This window comes from Corapipo altera, unplaced genomic scaffold, assembly GCF_003945725.1.
Source record: "Corapipo altera isolate COAL_440 unplaced genomic scaffold, ASM394572v1 24b, whole genome shotgun sequence".
Taxonomy (NCBI): Eukaryota; Metazoa; Chordata; class Aves; order Passeriformes; family Pipridae; genus Corapipo; species Corapipo altera.
In genome coordinates, this window is record NW_020884888.1 from 2,449,347 (window position 1) to 2,472,986 (window position 23,640).

The 23,640-nt window shown below is 37.8% G+C and overlaps 1 protein-coding gene across 1 annotated transcript in view; it reads left to right on the forward strand.

Moving 5' to 3' along the window:
* AHRR (aryl-hydrocarbon receptor repressor) overlaps positions 1-23,640 on the forward strand; it is an 86,483-nt gene that overhangs the window by 55,672 nt on the left and 7,171 nt on the right. Inside the window, exons 4-7 of the mRNA XM_027643989.1 lie at positions 3,801-3,901; positions 19,861-19,950; positions 21,100-21,229; positions 22,671-22,804. Coding sequence (XP_027499790.1) covers positions 3,801-3,901; positions 19,861-19,950; positions 21,100-21,229; positions 22,671-22,804 — 455 coding nt within the window. The remainder of the gene's footprint in view (positions 1-3,800; positions 3,902-19,860; positions 19,951-21,099; positions 21,230-22,670; positions 22,805-23,640) is intronic.

Consider the following 23,640-nt stretch of genomic DNA (forward strand, 5'->3'; position numbering starts at 1 on the left):
GTAGACTGTGTTAGACAGCTTTTCTCTTCGTTACAATATTCCAGATTTGGTTTTCAAGCCAAGGAGTTTGCAAATGCAGATAGCAATTCTTGTATCAGAACTGAAGGCTCAAAAGAGATCTCAAGTTTTTACATTGTTCTGGGCAGAGACAGTGCAGCTGTGAAAGACTCAGCAGCACTGTCTGAGACAGCCCCATGCTCCTTCAATCAAACTTACCATCTCCTTCGTGGCCTTTTTTTTCTCCATTAATTAACTGTCAGTTCTAACTCTCCATTATTTTTTTGCTTTCCATTCCTTTCAATGTTTCAGATCAGAAATTGAAACAATGTCCTCAGATCTTTGACCTTTCCTCCAGGAAATCACATTGGCCATTTTTCTTAATTTTTTTCTTCCTCCTCTTCCTAGCCCCCTTCCCCCTCTCCCTGTATATTTCCACAGTGTTGTCCTTCTGTAGGATCCAGCATTTCCAAACTTGTTGGCTTTTAATGTTGCATGGGATTGCACCACAATCACTAGATCGCATGAGCTTTCAAAACTGTCAGCCACGTACATGTATATCAGGTATTTATCACTCTATGGTATCAATATGCTCATTCATCTTCTTTGGCAGAACAGCTCCATCTTCTGTTTTATTTCATGTTCTGGAAATGCAGGCTTGATAAGTTGTGCTCAGAAAAAGGTCTCTGATGGTTCCACTTCCCATCTCTTCAGTTTGCCAGTTTTGAACCTAGTAGGGGAGTGGTCTACACTGAATTGCTGACCATCTTGTTTAAAGAGTTGCTTTTCTCACAGAAAGCAGTCCAAGGCTCCATAAAGCTAAATCTCTCAATTTTTTTAACAGCCAGCAGCATCCATTAAACTGCCTGCAATATCAGCTTTTTTTCTTGCCCTGTTATTGATATATGGGAACTCCAACAGCCTGTGTTCCCCTCAGGTCACTGAGTCATCCTTTGTTAATTTTAAGTTTTCTGCAATTTGCTCCTCCCTGCCTACCAGAGACAGTATTCCTGCATGCTCCAATCTTTCATTTGTTTTCATCATCATAGGCTTCAGCGTTGATCCAGAGAGGGAGAATTTTATGCGATGTCTAAGCTTGATCATGGCTATCTTGGCATCAGGGCCTTTGCTATCAAGATACTCATCATAAGTAATATTTACTGTCCTTCAGTTCTCTCTCTTGATTCTTGGTGGTGACAGGGGTATTGTTAGACTACTCTGTTTTTGCTGTTTTTCTGCCTAGACAGATAACATCTTATAAGTTTCCCTCATCGGCCTGTCACGTCTTGCTTTTCTTCCTCCTCCTCATTTGTTTCGGGGATCTGCGTGTTTTTCTGCCTGTCTTACCCTGCTTTCTCCAGGGGACAGGCTATCACCAGCAGCAGTATCTCTTCTGAGCTATCACTGCAGTATCAGCCTGGCCATGGGTGAATTAATCAAGCATTTCCAGCGCAAGGAGGCAGAATAAGAGTGAGCAGTGAGTGATAGCTCTGTTGCCTCAGGTGCAAGGAGCAAACTTTTCCGTCTCCCTAGGAACATTCACTTCTTGTCGCAAAGCGTGTTATTTGCCTTTGATGGTGCAATGGGTCTCCTTGCAGTCCAGGCCAGTGAGTAGGGCATGTTATGAAACGGATGTGTGTGGCCTAACATATGGGTAACTCTAACTGGTAAAATAACATTAAAATACTTTCCATTTGGAGATGGAATTTATAGTAGCCAGACAAGCTTCAGAACAAACATCTCTTGTGTTCTGCTGCTGTGTTTGTATGAGCCTGAAGGCTAACAAACAGGCAGGGAGCTCTGGCCTGCTCAGCTGGGTAAGATAATAGTTTCCACTAACGATGCAGTTCAAACGGGTGGAATTTTCACAACGCCAAAAGAGTACATCAAAGAAATAAACCTTTGTTTCCTCTCACCCCTCCCTGTTCATCCTTTAACCTGCACAAAGACCTCAAATCACCATGTCATTAATTACTAAAATGTCTTTTCTCAGGAGGGAAACTCTGGAGGAGGCCATTGGAATAGGGGTTGGGCTTTTAAAAATCGTTGTCACAAGGTATTTAAAAGATGTGTGGATGTGGCACTTAGGGTCATGGTTTAGTGGTGGACTTGGCAGTGCTGAGTTGACCTGGACTTGATGACCTTAAGGGTCTTTTCTAACCTAAATGAGCCTATTATTCTATAAGTGTTCTTATAGACAGGTGTAGCAGAAAGCTTGGCTGATCGGGGGAGAAAAAAGCAACCATTTCCAATTAGTTTAAAAGGTATACCAAATGAAAATGCAGATTTAAGAATCTGTATATTCTGTTCACAGCAGCCTAGCTTACAAGTCTGAAATCCCAAAATTATTTTGGCTGGAAAACATGGGTAGGGGTCTGTTTTAGGCAGCTTGGGATTTTCCTTATGTGTTTTCCCATGCCCAGGGGAGGGATTTATTACATCTAATTATACGTTCAAGATGATTGCCTTGAGGGAATGACTGACATCACTTTCAGCAAATATTTACAATGTAAGCTAAAGAACATCACGAATATTCAGTCAGTGTTGCTTTGCATTGCCATCGTCTGTTGTAAAATGCTGATGTATCTTGCAACAATCCCTCACTTCGCTGTTAAATTGATAAGGGGCTTTTGCACAGGCTCAGAGGCATTAGAGGCTTGTTATCTGTCTCCTTTTCTTATTCTGATTTGTTATAAACTATTTCTTCCTATCTCAAACCTTTTTTTGTTTGTTTGTTTATTAACCATCTCTTGCTGTGGCTACTCCAGCTTCCCTTTAGCTGGAAGGGAAAATGTAAATCAAATGTCCCAGATAATCTCACCAGTATGCTCTCCTCTCTCATTCTCTCTGTGAAAAGGAAAACAAATAGAAAACTGAATCAATGTTTGTTACCAGGGTATTTGTATGACCCACCTCTGGAGTGGGACAGTAGGAGTGAAGCTGACTTAATTTTTACTGACCAAACGATAAAGAGAGGTTCCTGTCATACTCCTTAGATGACGCAGAAGACAAATAATTAAGTGATGTCAGCCTTCTCAGAAATTCTTTCATTATCTCCAGAAATGAGATTGTATTTCAGGGATTTTTCTGTAGAATATATAGATAGGAAGACTTGGAGTATTCAAATATATATTAGATCAAGCAATGTGCAGTAAGAGAATTCACCAGTTTAATATCCCATGAAAGCTTTCATGATTATTAGGAAAAACATATGGAGTTTTAACCTGTAGTGAGAGCTTTTTATGAATTTCATGGCATAAATGACCTGCTAAAAACAAACTTTAAACCTCTGTGTAAAAATGAAACAGTTTAAGAACATTCTCTTGAATCTTACAGTTAGGCTGGAACTTGTAGAAGTGAGTAGAGTAAAGCAAGACTGAAAACCAACTGATGTCAAGAAGGTCAGCATTGAAAATAAGAAACTTATTTCAGTCCCTTGTCTTTTGAGCTATATAGACATTTTTCTATATTGTCATAATACATATTTTTATAAACAAAACAACTTGCTAACTTTCTTTTGTTTCTTTCCTGTGGGTTTTGGTTGTTGCTTTATGTAGAGTAGACTAATGGAAAAAATATGTTCAGTAAAAAATGTGATAGATATTTCACATAAAAAGCACCTGGACTGCAAAATATGTATCTCTCTCTCACACAGCAAAAGGAAGTTGTCAGTAACTGAGATCCAGACCACAAAGACAGTAACTCCCAATTAAATCAATGCATGTTAAGTACCTAAATGAGAATTTTAGTCTAGTAGCCCTAATCACTATGATTTCTAAATTGATAATAACTCTTTCCAACAGCCATTCAAGAAAAGCACTTTAAGAAGCAAGCTGGCCAAACAATAAAAGAAGACAACATATCTAACAAGACTGCTGTACAAGAAGGTGGACTTCTACTAGAAGTGAGTGAAAAAATGCTGTTTTTTCTGGCTGTAATTTATTCAGTTTGATGATATATTTGGGCTGATTATTTGTGGCAACATTTGGTCAGTCTTGGTGTGAGTCTTTCTAGAATCACACTTGTGAGTGCTTCTTGCAAGAGCAAAACTGGCAGTTTTGACAGTCATGGGCAGTCTCCATTTGGGCAACTGCACCTCGCACCTTTATGTCCTCGACGTTACCAGTGAACTCCAGCAGGTCAGTTCACAGTTCTTTTTCACTTTTAGGTTTATTTTACTTGGCCAATATTTTGAGGATGTCAACATGAACTTTCCTGGATTCTGATCTGAGTTGAGAATATTCTAGGATATTTTAGTTTATCCTATTTCCTCAATTCTGTGCTCTGCACACACACCGTGTGCACAAAAGTTATTCCTTCTGAGTATTTTTATCCCCCTTAGGACTACTTTATGTTGGCAAGGCAGCATAAAGGGGCCATACTATTACTGAGAATTGGATCCATTTATCTGAAGAAAGAATTAATACTGCTGTGAACTACTGAACCAGCTAGAGCACAGCGGTCCATCCCAGATACATCTGCATTTCAAACACATGATGTAATAATGCCTCTTATACACTAAGGTCCTTGGAAATTCCTATGTGATTAAGACTGCATATGTATAGTTGTTTTGGATAGGATAATATTCATGGTATAAAAATTATGTTTTAATGACAGCTCTGAGATATATGTAAATGTAAATTAAATAGTAGCCTCCAGCAAATAATTGCTGAACTATTGAATTAAAAATACATTCTATCATGAGATTCAATACCATAAGTCATTCAAGTCTGTGGAATGGAAATTTGCATTCTGCTTTCCTTCCTCTTAATACTTTAAAAGATTTTAATTTTGTATTCCAAAGCAAGTGACACAAGTATCTGATTAGCTACTACTAGTGCCAAAACAAGATCAGGTATTATTTTGCAGTCATTTCCATTCTCTAATGAATAGGGAGTAAAGGGCATACAATAAAAGATAAATATGGTGAGTATATAATTTTTAATGAGGGTCTCCTATATTTAGTCTATGTTTTGTTGGATGTATATTACATGCCTACAAGCTATAATCATTAGGGATCTTCAAACAGTAGCCCTACTTCTGTGAGTACATGGAGAGAATACGTGCACATAATTTCAGGTGGGTTACAAGAATCTAATACAGAATATGCTGACGGTTGGCTTACTGCAGAGTATATAGGAGTCATATTCTCTTTGAATATAGGGAAGATATTTTATCCTGGGTCATACTTAATGTGGATCATTAACTGTTTGATTAAGTGCATGTTAATATGAATGTACTTGCCAGCTTCATTTATGGGCATGTCTGACCTAGAATAAGAGGGTGAGTTTTCCTTAGGGCTTGTTGGGAATGTTCTCCGAGGACTGAGTTTGGCTCAGGTCATCATTCAGTGGTTATGGTACACGAAGAAAAGTGTGGTTTTAAGTTGTTCAACCAAATTCACCACGTTGGTTATCAGGGACTGTGGGATTTTAACTAAGTAGTCACATTTGTGATTCCTTCCAAGGAAAAGCAAACAGTGGTTGCTGTGCTTTGTATATTGACTTGTGAATCTGACCACTTTATTTGCACTCAAAAGATATTTTTCAGCTGTCGAAAGTCGCTTTCCATCTCATGACAACACCTTGCACTGTGCAACCTCTACTAGATGCTTTATATAATACAAACCAGAATAATCTGAATCACCAAAATGTGTGTGAATAATGTTGTTCCTGAGTGCAATGTTAATGGAAAACCAGGGATAATGGCTTTTATTTATTTCCTAGAGGGTATAGTCCCTCTGCTCCATGAATAGGTAGAAATATGGAATACTAAGAACCCTAATTACTGGTAAATAATATATCTGTGACTCTTGAGTCTTGGAACAATACAGTACTTCCCCTTTCAGCTTGAAAGAAAACAATGGAATTAGACTGTCTTCAAAGTATGTTTAAAATGGTTTTTTATTTCTAAAGGCCTTTGCCACAACATGTGTTTTTTATTTATGATTTTATGGAGATTTTTTACAGCTATAATCAAATAGCTTTCATCAGCAATAACAGAATAAACAATAATACCAGTTTATCAAAGACTTTTTAGTGGAGCACAGTAGGTATTTAAACAAATAATTTCTTACAGTATTTTAAGATTATTTCTTCTGGATGAGAGAATCTTTTCTTGCCATCTTTGTTTCCCTTTGGAGGGAAGAGGCAGAAAAAGCTCAAAGAATCAAAGTCTAATTTTTTTAATTTTTTTTTTTTAGTATACCCCATTCTCACAGTATTTACTATCCTTGGAGACTTCAGATTCCAACAGTTTGACTGCAGTAATGATTTTTAACTTTGCACTTTCAAAATATTTTCCAAGACAGGTGGTTTTGCAACCCTTGTGCCACATGCCTTTGGGCAGAAAAGGGCCATATTCAGCTTTTGAAGCCTGTTACTGAATGCTTAAGAAACACTGGGCCAAACCCGTAACCAGAAAAATGGGAAAATAAGTTGTATTGGCAGCCAATAAATCTAGATAGAATTTATGGGGTGATGGGGTGGAGAAACATAATAAAATGGTGACTTGGAAAAATAATGAATCACTGGTGGGTATCTAGGCAATAGCCTTGACTGCAACAATCATCTTGTGGCTGTTAGCCATCTCCTGCTCTTCCCCCCTTACTGCTATACTCACAGTCTTAAGTCCAGGCTCAGAGTCAACACTGCGGTGCAGGTAATTCCTCATCCCAAATGCATGCATAACTGTCATGTGTTATACTATCCATTGGAAGAGTTGTCCAGAGGGAGAGCCTATATGGACTTGTTTTCTCAATGACATGCAATCAGACTTCTGCTCTTCCTCATCACCGATGCTGTTTCTTGCTTCACTTATATACTATGCAGCACCCTGCTGAAATTGTCACTTGGTCTTTATTGACTATTTCACAATTGCTCCTGCAGTTTTTCTGCTTGTTATGGAAGAATCATTGATGTTCAAATTTCTGTATCAACATTTGCTGCTATGGAGGTGCCTTGATGGGCTTTCTTTCCTTCTTTCTTGTGTCTGTTGGTCTTTTATGCTGTAGGCTGCAGTGTGGGATTTATGGCATCTCTGTCTCTAGATGTACTGGACATAATTCTTTTCTGGTGTGAAAATAGTGTTTTATAACCAAAATGTCATAAAAATTATTAAGATATACGGACAATCCAGGCAGCTCCCAAACAGATGCTAGTGGAGTAAGACTGCCTGATTCTATCATGCCCCCTCTCTCTGGTGAAAACTGATTAACGCCAGACCTGGCCTATTTTGTCATTTCCATGCTCACTGGCATTTCAGACTCTTTCAAAGAAGATTCATGTTGATTTCAGGCTCTTCCAAGGCACACTTTTGCACAGTTTAGGGTCAGATTTCCACAAGTCCTCTACTCTTAAGGCTTCAGGGCACAAGAATCATATTTCTGTGGGTTTGTCTCATGTTTTTCTTCATGGTTGCATTGAAGATGCCACTCAGCAGACTATCCTGGTATTTCTTATTCAGTGACACTGTACATTCTGTTTAATATCTTTATCAATGACCTGGATAAGGGGATTGAGTGCACTGTTAGTCAGTTTGATACAACATGAAGTTGGATGGGAGTTTTGACCTGCTCGAGGGTAGGAAGGCTCTGTAGAGGGATCTGGAGAGGCTTGCTACTGACTTACTCACTCAGATTTTTAGACAAAGACTGTCAGGCGTCTGGTATCTTAAATATCTTAAAAATATTAAATTCACAGACATATGGTCTTTGACTTATTAAATAAATAAACCTCTTTGAAACCATGAAAACTAGGTTTGATTGTGCAACCCTTATAATTTTCCACTGGTATTAATAATCTTAGCCTTATTACATTAGCTACTTAATCATCTAAAGTTGGGTTTTTCAAACTCGGCTTCCATGTTTTGTAGGCATGGTTTTGTTCTACCACTTATCAGATGAATTTTGCTTATTTGAGTTGTAAGTAACAAGACTAATGAGGCAATTCAGGTTATCTAGCTACCGAACCAACAGAATTTGTGCTTTGACAAAAACTTATAGCATAATCAGGTCTAGGGCCTTTATCACATAAAACAGGAACTTTATCACACAGACAAGTCCTTTATAGATTATTTCTTAATTCCATATCACAGGTTAGGTCACTACCGTGAGTAGGAAATTTTGGTTCTTACTTAGTAGCTCCTACTGAACTCAGTGAGATTTTTTCTTGACAAATAGAGCCCAAAGTCTTCAAAATCAATAAAAGTCAGACTTCTTATGCAAGCAAAAAATTCAGGATTTGACATAAGGCAAGTTTGAAGTATATTATTTAACATTATATTGTTAACTTAAAATGGGTGCAAATAATAATTTTTCTGGCAGTTACTTTGAAGAGAGAGGTGTATGTGCACATTTTGGCACTGAAAGGTATCTCCTGGTGGCCTCTACTAACACCTTGAACTAGAGTTCAAGTTTCATTCCTATGGAGTTAGAAAATGATACATTAGAAAACATCCTATTGGTGCTGTTCTTCACTCTGCATGAGGAAATAACATAGGAAACCCTTTTCCCACTTGGTTTCCTGTAATTTTTTTGAACTTGTTAGTGTAATTCCACTTCCTCCTTCCAAACTGATTTATGTAATCAGTACTGGATAAAATTGTACTCTTGAAAAAGGTACTCCAGTTTGAATTTCAGTCTGAGAGCAAGAGATTTTACTCTTCCTGTTATTTTTTTATTTAAACTTGAAAAGGAAAATTGGGAGTCCAACAAAAGTGCATGGTTATTACATAGGCTATGACCAAGGCACGAACTTCAGAAATCAAAAACTGGTAGAGAAAGACTTTTTGGTTTATTCTGGTCTGGAATTCCAGTGGTTCTGACTCGCTTAGCACAGTCCTTCTAAAGTAAATCCTGTAAGATGATGATGCAGTGCTTCACTTTTTAATCTACTGGTTTTAAATGGGGCCATTAAAATAGGAAAAAATTCCTACAAAAAGCTCATAGCCCTAGTGAAATTTTTTTTCAGTTAATACAGCTTTTAAAAGTTACCCAAACAACCCTTTTGCTTTCCTTTGTTTTCAAACACGAACCTTCTCCCAGTAATTCAGATGACATAATTTAAGCTGACATTAGTCACTCGGTATGACTTACAGAGAATTTATCCATTAAAAAAAAGCGCCATAAATGGGGTTAGGATTGCCTTTTTATCACATGCGTACATTCACTTTTTTCTTGCCAGGCACAGACAAAACACAAAGGAACACTTCAGAGGCCTTGATCCCTTTTTTCTTTCTTTACAAATAGGCATATTTCTAAAATCCAGACTTGAAACTTGGCATGGTCACAGCTCTGCGCAAAAAACATCCTTTCTGTTGCCCTTTAAACAAATAACTAATGTTCTTGCTTATTCCTTTCTTCTTTTTTTTTTTTTTCCTTCTCTAACAAGTCTGGACAGAAAAGCCACGACTGCTAAATACCATTTGCTCTCTCCTCCAGTCCTTAGTGTTACTGTTACGACCCTAACAGTCACGATGCTGCCACAGTGCTGGGGTTTCTGAAGTACAGGAGGTGGCATCATCCAGCTTGACAGAGGCACAGAGCAAAATAAAATCATGTTATCCTCTCCCTTCAGATTTTCAGCCTAAAGTTGAGACAAGTGATAAAAGATGGATTTCTGCGGGCAATACTGTGTGGAAATAATGAAAAAATGGTAACCACGATTCCCAGTACGCATGGTGTCTGAGCAGCTTGACCTTTGCCAGGAGTTTTACAAGAGTTTTAAGGAGGGATTTGAAGAGGAAAAACAGGTACTCTTGCAGAGGCTTGAGTGAAGCCTTTTAGCAAAAGGATAAAAGCAATTAAGTGCTTGTTTTCAAATCTTCTATATGTGACATGCTGGGCTGATGAGAGTTAGTACTTAGCTTCTCCATAGTGAAATGACAGATCATAACTGAGAGGGGAGCAAGCTGGGAGTGGATTGGAAAATCAGGACAAGCAGCTTATTTTAGTGTGATAGAGCAGGGGGAGCAGGCAGTTGGTGCAAGTGTGTGGAAAGAAGTGACAGCATCCTCTGGTTTTCACTGACATCAGGAAAGGTGTCCTCCATTTGTCAGGATAGAGGCAAACCTGCTGTCATATAAGGAGGGCTGGCTGAGAAATTTTAGTTGTACCAGTGAACAGAGCAGCTGTCCTCTACAGCATTAAGGTAAAAAATCAATAAGATTTGGGCACAGACCAGACAGATGTGGATCTGAATTTCAGGCCACTATTGCTGTCTCCAGACTGCTCATCACAGCCAACTCCACCCGAGCTCACTTTTCACAGCCACTTCCTCTGTTTCTGCTCAGGCTATTTCGGTGCCTCTTGGAGGTAGTCCAGTGGCCACATAACTTCCTCCTCAACAAAACATATTCTCCTGTTTCAGCTCTGTAAGTTTTTTTTTTCTCTCACTGACTTCAGAGCTAATCCTTCGCAACTGTTCTCACAAGTTAATAGGTTTGTATCTGTATGTGAGCACTGCACCATAGAGATGCACCAGGGCTTAGTCTGCTACTAGAACTGACTTCTCTCATTAAAGTAACAAAGGCAATCATAACACACTCTTCAGTTCATAAAAATTTTTGCATGACCATTCAACTGGTTGAAGTGAAATTATAAATGAACTGCCTAAACTGTATTTACAGATGAGAATTGCTTTTGGTATATTCCTTATTCTCAACTTAGAAAAGCTGATGAGCTACAGCCTTGCTATCTTCTCAGTAAGGTGGAGTGATGAGCAAGAAAGCAGGTCCAGTCTATACTGTGTCCAGTCTTGATAATTTTTGCAAGCTCGTGGTGATTTTGTTTTGTGGGTATGGAGGTTTCAAAAGAAAAACATATATTTTACTAGAAATATTGAGTATATTTCACTTTTACTTTTTGTTTACCATAGTTAATAAAACTTAAATACATTATTTGATGGGTTTGAACTGAAAAAACCCTTTCTATTGAAAGCATGATGCTGACCATTAAATGTACTGTTTCCTATTAGAAGCAAGGACCAAGTATTGATTTGGAGACAGGAAGACAGATAGGTACCCTTCAGATAGTTCTGTTCCCGTTTCAAGAACTTCAAGAGAAATTATCCTTATTCTGATTTTAATCAGAATCTCAGTTCCTGAGATTTTATAAGTAGAAAAAAAAGAGAAATTAGATAGTTTTTGTATCCTGTTGTAACTGCAGTTCTTCCAGGAATTCCTAGCTGCAAAAGCTGATGGGGACCAATAAGCAGGCATTTTCACCAAATTGTTCTGCATCTTTCCCACTCCTCCCAGTACTGCAATACCCCAGAATTCTCCAGTAACTCAGACTGGACTTTTTTTAGCAATAAGGAAAGAAATGTCTGCTTGAACTAAAGCAGGGGCTCGCAGAAGAGATTGGGGAGTTAAGTCTATAACACAGCTTAATATTTGCAGTTGTTGTTGCTGGTTAGAGGAGTTGTCTCTAGCTTTCTATCCTTAACCCTCTACTGATGATCCACTGTCACCCACTTGATATCTAGATTAGAATGAGTTTTGCCTTCCTCTGTGGGTCAGCATAACGCCTTAATAGCAGAATTCAACCCTGCTGTCAGTATGGGACAGGTTGTGTTTGATACAGGATACTTAGAGGATACAATACATGCATAAGATGATAAGTGAAACAGTAAAACAGTTCCCAGAGTCAAATTCAGGAAGGCCACACTCCCTGAAAATTCTACTGACCTGAAATGGTGTTTAAAAAAGCTGGTTTAGCATGTATTATCAAACAGAATCTGAAATACGGATTATTTTGCTCTTCTCCCCACCCTTTGAAATAGTTTTGTGTTACAAAATGTGATATATAGTGCTAAATACACAGAAAAATATTGCTCTGAAATTAGGGCATCACATTCTGTTTACAGTATATAGGCTGCAACATTGTCTCTTTTAGGTTTTGATTCCTTATAGAAAGAGATGTCTGCCATTCGTGCTCATTAACAGTTTGTAAGTACAAATAAGAGTCAGCTGTGGATGGAATATTATGACGGCTTCTCTTCAGGACTTGATGCACTTACATGTAAATAACACTGAAAAAAAATACAGACATTTGGTATTTACATATGTTTAATTGTCCAACATGTTGGATAAATATTATTTGAGACTCTTCTCGGTAAGTTATTTCTGTGAAATATAATGGTTAATCTTACTACATTTGTTAGTGCAAAGTCTACCTAACTAAATTTGTTATTACACATGCAGAGTAGTGAGCAATTAATGTTTCATTTTGAGTCTTCTCAAATGGACTTAATCAGGCTTACATTTTCTATATTGAAATTGTTTAAGAGAAGATTGAAAAGCTCAGAGCAGCTGCAGAACTCAGAAAAATGAAGAGCTGAACTTGCACTGAAGATATGATATTGCCCCAGCTTTTCTTCCATCTGTGAATACAACATCTGCTTTTGAGGAAGTGAAATAAGAAACTGCATAAATCAATATAAGAACTGTTCCTATTTCCAAGTGTAGTCCTGTGTGAAAGAGCATTGACAGGAGGGTTCCATTACTAGTAGAGCACAATTTTAAATTCAACATCATGATTAATAAGGAGGCTTAAGGAAAAGATATAGAAGATTATGTCATAATTTAGTATTCTTTCATTTTAATACTAAGGTAAATGGCATGTTAGTCATCCAAGTACTCATATCTTGTAATCATAATACGTATATTTATGTATTAATAAATAAAATGTGCTTTTCCCCAACAATTTTAGAATCAATAATTTGAATATAATTCTTCTGTAGATTACTATAAATAGTCTCCAGTACTTGCATACTGCCCACTAACTTTAAGTAGTATTCATATTCTTGCTTCCCATATGAAATCCTATATGGCAATGCAAAGAAAAGGATCATGAAATTTTTACAATTAGACATGAAAAAATCCACACACCTTGCCATCAATAGAAAGCATTTATCGTGATTATACTTTATTCTAAAGAAACATGTCCTATAACAAATTTGTACTGAGGTGTTTGGTGTCATGCATGAATTCATTTTTGCAGCAACAAAACCTGTAAGCTATTAGTCATTAATACTGCTCCACTGTGGAAGCATGGTCTGTATTCTCATTTCCATTTTGTGAAAAAAATGAGGTTTAATTGGAATGCATCTCTTTCTAGTATGCTCCACATCAACTTTTTTTGCACATACAAAGTCAACCGATGCTTCGGCTCGTGTTTTTCAATCCCACCTTGGGCAGAGTAATTGGTTTTGAGGTGCCAGACTCATTGGGGACCAGCAGTTCATGCATATGGTAACGGAGAAAGCCCTTATCCCAAGGACTTGACAAAGACTAAGCAAGCTTTGTTACAAAAGCCTAGCTTGGAAGGAAAGTATAATGGAAGAAAAACTGCACTTACAATTTTGCATCATGCTTTCAAAACAACTTCAAAGGCAAAGTTGTTCTTGGTTGTATCCAATACTTATTACATATCAAGCATATAAAAAACATCACCATGGTTTAAAATGTGTTTACATGTGTGCACACATTGCAATCTCACCCTCCAGGGAACTACTATGTTTTCTTGAAAGTTTATAGCTCACAATTACCGGAGTCCAATGACTTACATTTTCCTAACTGATTTCCAGGAAGCCAGTTTTTCTGCTGCCTCTTGACGAGCCACAGTGTTCCAGCTCCCTTGTTAGACTGAAGACATATATAAACAAGTATCTCCAAGGTTTCCCTAATTCCTCGGTGGAAGTGATGAGATACTGAGAAATGGAATAATGAGAAATTTCACCAGCTGAATGATTCACAGTCATTTGTGCCTTTCAGATGGCACAGCTGTTCCCTCTGACAGTAAATGGGAGGGCCAGGGCTCAAATCTATCTGGCACTGTGAACGATCTTGTTGCTCTTGGTAGTGCAGCACTAGTTGCTGAATATCCATACAGAAAGAAGCCTCAAGTGATATTCAGGGTCAAGGAGACAGGTAGGAACATGAACTTTGTTTTATCTGTGCTGCCAGGAGGAGTCAAAGGGGCATAATTATCATATGTACCTATTTCTTTGCATTTGAAAATAAACATTGCTGCTGTCTATGAAAACCAGTTTATCAGATTGAGCACTTTCTCTGTGAAAGGCTTCCCTTATAAACCCACGTCTGTAGACTTCAGCCTGTACTTCCTTCCCTGGCTCAAATGATGGAAATTTGTCTTCTGTTTTGTTTCTTTTGCCTGAAAACTAAGCAGTACACACTGATCAAAACTGAATGCTAAAACAATTCTGCCACTCCCCTTCGCATGAAATAGTCCTTACTCATAGAAATATTCCTTTTGAAGTTGCTTTGTAGATACCAGAGAAATACATAAGAATCCAGAGGGCTAAGAGATACTGTACTTGTTGAGCAAAGGCCATATTCTGATGTCACCAAATATGGTGCTTCTGAATAGTCTTTTATGTGGGATTTTATTTCAGGGTTCTGTAAGAGTTAATTTTTTATTTTTTTTCAGTTTATAAAGAGAACCTCAGGGATTCCAGAGGGATTTTGAGAAGGGCAATTATGAATCCTAAAAACACCACTGGAAAGAAATACTGATTCTCTAAACAATACAGTTGAAGACAGAAGACACATTAACTGTCTGCATTTCCCTTCTAATGTTCATAAGACAAGAAAGAGTATATAATTTCAAGAGTTTTTAAATAGATTTAGATCACCAGAAAATTGCCCCATCCCACATAGGATGCAAAAATCCAGCAATCCACTATTAAATGAAGCTGTTCCATATAAACTGCGAGCCAACTGACCCTGGAAATATAGTACCCAAGTTGCGTGACTCGAAAATCTGTTCAAAGCAAGGCATGGCTGCAGGCCTTGACTGTAGTACTTTAGTAGCCATAGTAACATGGTCTCTGGAGACCTAATGCTAGTGAATTTTCCTTTATTTCAAGGAAGAGTAATAAGAGAAATGTGGATTGGAACTTGTTCTCTCTGTTTTTTTTTTTCCTCCTCCTTATTTTTACTATGCCATGACCTTGACCAAAATATCTTTGAAGTCTTTTCTGGCTGATTTTCTGCTATGAGACCAGGAAAAAAAATCAGGATATATAAAGGATCTTGCCAAAGGAAGTCCTATCTTCCTCAAAATATTTGCCTTCATTCCCAAAGAGAACCTCTTGACTAATAATGTTTCAAAAGCTTCTTAATGGAAGGAACTGATAACTTTAATCTCACAGCTACTGTGGGCACCAGAATAATATCATACTTTCTTTGAACTGACAGATTAATTGTTTTTTTGTTTCAGTAGCAGGTGCAGCTTTTCGTGAGTATATAATTGGATGTACATGTTTTTTCAAAAGAACACAGGCCCCTGTCTGGTGCCAAGCTCTTATTTTTTTTTTTCATTTGGGAAAAAACTCCCACATGATTTCATTTTTTTAAGTACAATGTAGAAAACTCATGTAAGTGTTTTTAAAAAGCCAAATACAAACAAACAAATGTTCACAATACATACTTAAGTCTGTCTCACATGTTTCAGCTATTATCCTGGATTAGAAATTCCATCTGTCATTGAATCCATATGGTTTACCAAATGGCAGTTTAAAACCATGTATTTTTTGCAGATTTGAAGTGAGTTGTTATAAAAGTTTTAAGGTCCATATATTTTTTTGTGTGTGTTTTTTTTATGTGTGCAAGTGACCCTCTGTGAATTTGAAAAACATGCAATAGTGCTAAAAATTTTTGGATGCAAGTGGACTTTACTGATTAAAACATGCTAGTTGTACACAACACAAATACCATTAATGTTGAGTTGTGGAGTTTGGTTATTTCATCCTCCAAATACAAGAGCCCTGTTTAGGCTTTCCATTATTTCTACTGAAAGGATTAAAGTGAAATGAAGAGAGCTGCCTTTACTTCTCTGTGCTGTCCCCTCAGTGTTTTGGGTAAACACCTTCTTACATTAGGGAGCGTGAACTGCACATGGGATGAGGCTGATCCGCATCCTGTTCCCCTTTTCCTCTCCCCAGGTTATCAATTACCCAGGCAGATGGCTGCTGTGATTCTGACACAGCACACCACTGAAGCCTGCCGTTCACTGGGAATGAGAGAAAGCTATTGCTGAGAATTTTATTTCAATAACTGAAGACATTTAAAAATTATAAGTGGAGCTATATACTTTGTTGTCCCTTTTAATGTGACACCTGATAATTTAGAACAGAAAAACGGAAATACTTTTGCTCATTCTCATGGACTGAAGTTGTCTCTCTTTTCCACTCAGTCACTAGGCTTCTGGCCAGCAAAATGGAAAAATCTCAGTGCAGTGTTACTGTAAAGGACTTCAGTATGGAGTTGGTATTTGGTACCTGAGAGATTCATCTGAGAAGCCAGAAGAGTTATTTTCCTACTAATTTTCAATCACCATTACCCATTCAGGGGTTCCAGACCTGTGCTAGCAAACACCCTCCTCTTTACCCCCACCTGTGGCAAGTAGATAAGAAAAATATAAATCCCAGCCCACTCTGACTCTATTCAAAGTCCTCTATGCTACAGATGTCTGTTTTCACACTGAACTATGGTTTGGGGTAATACTGAGAAAACAGGAGAATTTGCAGCCATGGGTGAGACTCACTGGTTATGAAATTTTGCTTTATGACCGGCTTGTCTCTTTTTAATGGGGCTGAAGCAGCAGGTTTCCCAACTGAAATGAGGTTAAGCACTTGGAATTTGTGTTAATCCTCAATAGACTCACGTGGCTCCATAAAAGTTGTTTTTGCACCAAAGTGGGAATTGCTTTTCCTACTTGCGGGGCAGAGCATCAGATGTCTGCATTTGGGGCCATGAAAACCAGGTGATGCTTAGTTAAGAGATCTAAACTCAGGAGAGGACACCAGGATTTTGAGAATAAACCAAAAACAAAGCAGAGGAAGTTTGTAACTCTCTTCAAATCCATATTTGTTTCTGGCTTAACCTCAACACATGGCTCCTTGAACTTTTCCTCCTCTTCTTCTTTCCTCTTGCTCCTCCCACCCCTTCCTTAATACCTCCTCCAACCTCACAGATCTAATTGCCAGTGCACTGATCTGAACCCTTAGAAATCCACATGGTCCCTTTCCAGTTTTCACAAACTGCTGCACCTAGTCCTGACTCTGGCTCTGTGAAAGAAAAACTTAATCATAGAATCATAGAATCGATTGGGTTGGAAAAGACCTCCGAGATCATCGAGTCCAACCCTTGGTCCAAATCCAGTCCATTTACTAGATCATGGCACTCAGTGCCACGTCCAATCTGCGTTTAAAAATCTCCAGGGATGGTGAATCCACCACCTCTCTGGGCAGCCCATTCCAATGCCTGATTACTCTCTCTGTAAAGAATTTTCTCCTGATATCCAACTTAAATTTCCCCTGGTGGAGCTTAAGCCCGTGCCCCCTTGTCTTATTGCTGAGTGCCTGAGAGAAGAGACCAACCCCCACCTGGCTAGAACTTCCCTTCAGGTAGTTATAGACGGTGATGAGGTCACCTCTGAGCCTCCTGTTCTCCAGGCTAAACAACCCCAGCTCCCTCAGCCTCTCCCCATAGGACTTATGCTCCAGTCCCTTCACCAGCCTTGTTGCTCTTCTCTGGACCCGCTCCAGCACCTCAATATCCTTTCTGAACTGAGGGGCCCAGAACTGAACACTTGTGAAAAGAAAAACCTTCTTGTCTTCCACTGTGGGGGAGCAAGTTTTATGTTTTAAAGGTAGATACTTATGTCTTAGGCTAGGTGTCTAGGCCTAAAGAATATGTACCAATATGTTGAAGAAGATTAATTTTTGAGTAGGGGAATTTATTTCTTGATTCATACAAGCAATCTTTGACAAAGGCACATGTTCCAGTGCTATTTCCTACAGGGGCTGAAACCTAGGAGATTCTTTGATTGTATTTGAATCTTGTGGTCTTTGTTTAAGCCTTTCCAGGTAGGGCTTGGTGCCTTAGTTTGCATAGCTTAAGAACTTCTTTTTAATGAAGAAAATTTCTGTCGTTTCTTTAATGTTTTCAATTTCTACTTGCCCCGGCTTCATGGGCAGGACTGGAGGTCTTTTGGAATATGCATGGTAACAACCACAGACATAAAGGAGCTCCCTTAAATGTCCTATGGTTATCTTTGTGGAAATTTTTAGTCTATCCAAATTAAAAGGCCTGCCAGTTGTTAAAAATGTAATAAAATTCCTAGTATCACATCAGTGATGGTTTCATTGCTGTGAAGATGAGTCCAAAGAGACAAGATGCCAGAAATGGTTTGTCTCCACAAATGTCTCCATTTCACATGTGTGTGGAAATGTGTATGACAGATACCATCTATAGAGGTTCCTCTTAGTATGGTGAAAGGCACAGATGTGAAGATGCAGAAATCTTGACACATCATCTTCTGGTTGGTGAGGTGCTGGGACAAATTTGGGCCTTATTTAGAGCAGAAAATAGCACCAGTTGAGCAGCTGCTTGTGCTTGAAGAGTTGACAAGGATAACTAGTATTCAACACAAGCCCAACTAGGCAGAGATAATGCTTATTCTGGAAAGGATTTGTATCTATGGAGCTGACCTGGAGCAAAACAAGATTTGCCCTTGACTATTCTTAGCAATGACTTATGGTTCGCATTGACTTGATTGAATCACTTGCTGCTACAGCTCTTTCCACATGTAGGTGAGCCATTGCAGGCTCTCCACTTCATTTCTCCAGTCATCTTTTCACAGGTTCTTTAAGGCAGAGAGCCTCTGGCCAATTGTGGTCCCATGGAGCCACGTTTCCAAAGGTGCTCCATATTTATGGTTGGGGCCAAACCTTCTGAGGAGGTCAGTCTATTGTGCACTGAACTCTTGAAAATCTGCCCAGCATTGTCACATTGGGAACAGCCTTCAAGCAATCTTGGAAATCTGGTCCTTATTTAGGAACTGAAAAGAGAACCAAACTTACAAAAATATGTCAGTGTATCTGGTTACTGAACAATTGAAAATCCATCCTCCTTGTGCTTTAGGATTAACTCAGGATTAATAGGCACATTAGTAAATTGAGAGTAAGGTGAAGCAGGGATAGTAATAATTTCGCACTATTTCAGCAACGGCTATTTGAACTGTAATGTCAAAAGACCCCAAAAACATCACATGGCAGGATCTAAACTACCTTGGAATGCAACCTGTTGGAGCAAAAATGTTATTAAACCTTTATCAAGGGAAGAGGCAAAATTCTCAGTTTGTATGCAGCATGATCTACTGCTTATATCACGTATTTCATTTATACCTTACTTTTATTTTTGGATTTCTCTGATTGTTTTCCTTGCATCACCAAGTCTATGAGAATTAATTTAACTCTTTTCTAGATTAAATATTGTTCTATAAAAGAAGTACTTATGGCTTACTTTTTATATTCATTGCATTTATGCAATTATGCTACATATGTGTTTTTTTATAATAGCTTAAGAATACAGTCATACTTTAAAATATAGATCCAATTTTAAACTCATAGCTACAACAGCACATGTATTTAATTTTTATATACGAGATTATTATTTTCAATGCCTAATTCAAAGCAATTACTATGGAATATGAAAGTTTAAATTAAAAGGAAAAACAAGATAGTTGACTTTCTATTAAACTTTTTATTTGATGAATAATGACAAAATATAATTGTGCAGATAATTAATTAGGCAATAAACTAGTAATGCAATATGTTAATTATACTGTAATTAACTATCTTAATATTTTAAAGGAAAAAAATCAGGTTCCAGGTTGTTATTAATTTCTCATGGTAAGAAAAAAAGGCTTTTATGGTGTTAAACTTTTTTCAGAGTGATTTTTTCATATCTAGACTATTCTTAAAATTATTACATTTATACCCATTTTATTCTTAATTTTCTGATTATCTTTTTAATTATTTTATTTTCTTTTTTCAGTCACTGAATGGTTTTGCACTGGTGGTGAGTGCAGATGGAATGATATTTTATGCGTCATCTACAATTGTGGACTATCTAGGGTTTCATCAGGTAAATATGTTGACAAAGTTTAGAATACTTAGTCACTGTCATTGTATTGACTTTCTTGTTGCCCCTTCTGCTAGCTGACTTTCTAAAATGCAGCACTGCATGTTGCTACCTTATCTACCTTATCCTTCTGCTGCTGATTGGACGTATACTATTACTGAAATTCAGTTATTTTACTATGCCATTTCAAATTATTAATTTTTTTTGTGATCAGACAGGTGAAGATTTATTTCTTGCAATGATGTTCCTTTTGTAAAGCTTTTGTTAACAGAAACATGATCCATTATAAAAGGAAGATTTAGCTAAAAGTTTCCTTTCAATTTCAGTATAAGATGCTGTTTTTCTAGGCTGGTTGTCTATGAGTCATAAATATATTGTAAAGTCACAGAATAACAGAACCATACAGTTGGAAAGGGCCTCTGGAGGTCATCTAATCCAACCTCCTGCTCAAAGCACATCCAGCTAGAGCACGTTGGTCCGGGACTCATCTAGTCAAGCTCTGAGTTTTTATGACCCGTCTGGAAGATGTGTTCCAGTGTTTAACCATGCTGACCGTAATTTTTTTGTCCACTTATTATTAAGTCCCTGTTCTTCTCTCCTGATACATCATGTGGTCCAGTCCTCTTAAGTGTCTTGGTAGCATTCTCCTGGGCTCATTTCAATATGCTAATATATTTTTTTTCCGGGATACCCAAAATTAAGAGAGAACTTCGCCTTTGCTGAACTTCCTGAGGTTCCTGTCCACCCATTTTTACAGTCCATCAAGGAGCTGTTCTGCTCTCCCCAGCTGGAACCCTCTGCAAACCTGCTGAGAGTGCACTCTATCCCATGATTCCTTAGTCAAGACATTAAACAGGGTTTGTCCCAGCATTAATCCCTGGGGGTTGTCACTAGTCATCAGTTGCCAGTTGGATGTTTTTATGACTCACATTTGCATATGTACAAAAGAGTTAAGAACAGAAAGAATCACCTTAGGATATGAAGGGGAAAAGCAGACGTTTAAAAAAAGGGGCCTCTGAAATAACTTTCCTCACTCAATCTGCTCTGAAAGTATCCTACACAGCCTTTATTTTAAGGAAAGTATCAATCTAAAGATATGTATCTGCCCCCCTACGCTTACTAATTAAGCATTCCTTGTTGTAATTGTTTCAGACTGATGTAATGCACCAAAACATATATGATTACATTCACGTGGATGATCGCCAGGATTTCTGTAGACAACTGCACTGGGCCATGAATCCTCCCCAGATGTTGTCTGGGCAGCAACTACCGGCAGAAACAGGTGGGATTGTCTGTTGGTTGGAAACACAGGCACCACTGTATAGAGATAGAAGTGCATTCCATCTATGCCCATGTCTGTGCTGTGTCAAGTCAGATTCTTCACCAGAAAGCTACATAGGGGCATTTATTTATGTCATTGTCTCATAGATGACATTTCTTCCTGATCCTTTGCATTTATAAGGTAGTGTGTGCCATTGAGGCCACTAAGTTGTTTTCTTTATGTTTCTCTGAGTAATTACATATATTCTTTGCACTCAGAATGAACAGCATCAGTCTTCATCCTACCAATCTGTTGTTGATCAGGACATGAGTATTCCTCTCATTAATGCAAAAAAATCCCATGCAAAATGTTTATGAACAGAACCACAGTGGCAGCACCACTTTCTGCCATTTGTTTTCCCATGCAAAATTATGTAGACAGGAGTCTTCTGAAGAACAAGTAAGTTTAGCAATGCGTTTTTTCTTCTGAGACTGTATTTCCCTAGGATGCCAGTTGGATACCCGTGCTCAAGATTTGTTCTACATGAGGTATTAAGCTGAAATCACAACTACAGAACATATAATCAGGTTGAAATTGTTAACTTTATAAAGAATTATTGATACCAGCAAAATGTATGCATTTAATTTACTGAGGAAGTAATTGAGGAAATAATTTGGGAATCACAGTCAGCAGCTGGGTGAGGAGAAACTTGCAAGAAATACTTCAGCAACTTTTAAGAAGTCTGCAGGAAAGCAGTCATGAAACTTGCATTTCTTGTAAAACAGTTTCTATGTTTTACAAGAGACCTATGTATATCTGAGGAACTTGGCAAAATTTGGTAGGAAGTACACAGAAAACAAGCTAAACAATATGCACTGATATTTCAAACTATAACATTTACAAATATTTGGAATTTTTGTCCTAATCTATATCATGGAGAACTTCAGAGTTCTTGAGTTCATATTTTATTATAAATACTTGTATCTTTCGAGAAGTATTTCAAAAGCTGAGCACTTATAGTTCAAAAGTGGAAAATGCTTCATTAAAAATCAAGGAGGCAACAGCTGAACATTAACTAATCAGCCACTGTCTATTTTTTTGTTTTGTTTTTTCTTGCATTAGCATTTTTCCTTACTTTGTTCCTTTTTCTAATGCATTTTCTTTGATCTCTGATCTCAAAACCAGCAACATCTGCTACCCCACTTCACATCACTAAAAATTACAAAAACTCAGGAAATAAAGTCGAAGTTTCTGGAGAAACTCACCTGAATCCCACTGTAGAGCTTTTATTTTATTTTTGGTAGGACATGTGCAGATGTATCTATACATGTTACAATTTAATATTCGCCCATCCATAAAGCAATTTTTAGCAATTTCTGTAATTTCTCTTCAATTGGCTACAGAACATTTTCATTATTTCTTAGTGTGATTTGATCTATGTTGTCTTCACTGTTGATCCTAGGAGAAGAATATATTCTCAGTAAATTGTTTAAAGCACAAGAGAATGACAGCATGACAACAGATTATTCTTCCTTCTTAACTCGCTGTTTCATCTGTCGAGTTCGCTGCTTGTTGGACAGTACTTCTGGATTCCTTGTAAGTATAATTCCACTTAGATGACTGTAGTCATGACGTACAAGGTTTTAATGACTTATATGAAAAATTCTTCAACATAAATATTGAACATAAATATTGTAGAGAGCCATGGTCAGGATACATTATTCTTTGCTGTGCACTAACAAGAAACACCTGAAGATAATTATTAATACGCGTAAAGCAGATAGGAGAAAAAAAGGGTTGTAATATTTGAAATTGAAAAAATCTAGAAACTTTTATGTTTTAAGTTCTTTTAGACAGTATCTGTCCTCAATTTTTCCTGGGCATAGCACAAGAGTGGCAAGTCTGAATTTCAACAATTAATGTTAGAGCTCAAAGCATTTGCTTTAAGGAACAGGAAAAATAATGATCAGTTTTCCCCTTTCTTAAATAGTCCTTTAGTAATAAACCCAAGAATTAGAAAGTCTCTCTCATACTCCTTTCTAGAAATCACTTCTCCATTTGCTTAGTAAAGACCAATGGTGTTTCTACCTAAGGGAAACTACGGCATGTGCAAAGAAAATGAGAGGATTAGCATGAGACAGGGAAGCACAACTTCTCTCTCAAATGCTCATTGCTGGGAAACTATGGGTCTTAACAGCCATATCAGTTAGTCATTTCTACATCCTTGTTTTAATCTTGTAGCTCTGGAAAATGTCTAAGTCAAAAGGGCAAAAGGGTCATTTATTGGTAGGTAATTTTTTCACTGAGGGGCAGCAGCTTGCTATTAGCTTGCTATTAGCTTGATCTCTGCCTTCTGAGGCAGGGATGGATGGTTCCTTTCAAGCTATGTACTTTGTATCTGGCTATCTTGAGCCTACCTTTTCTCTTGGCGT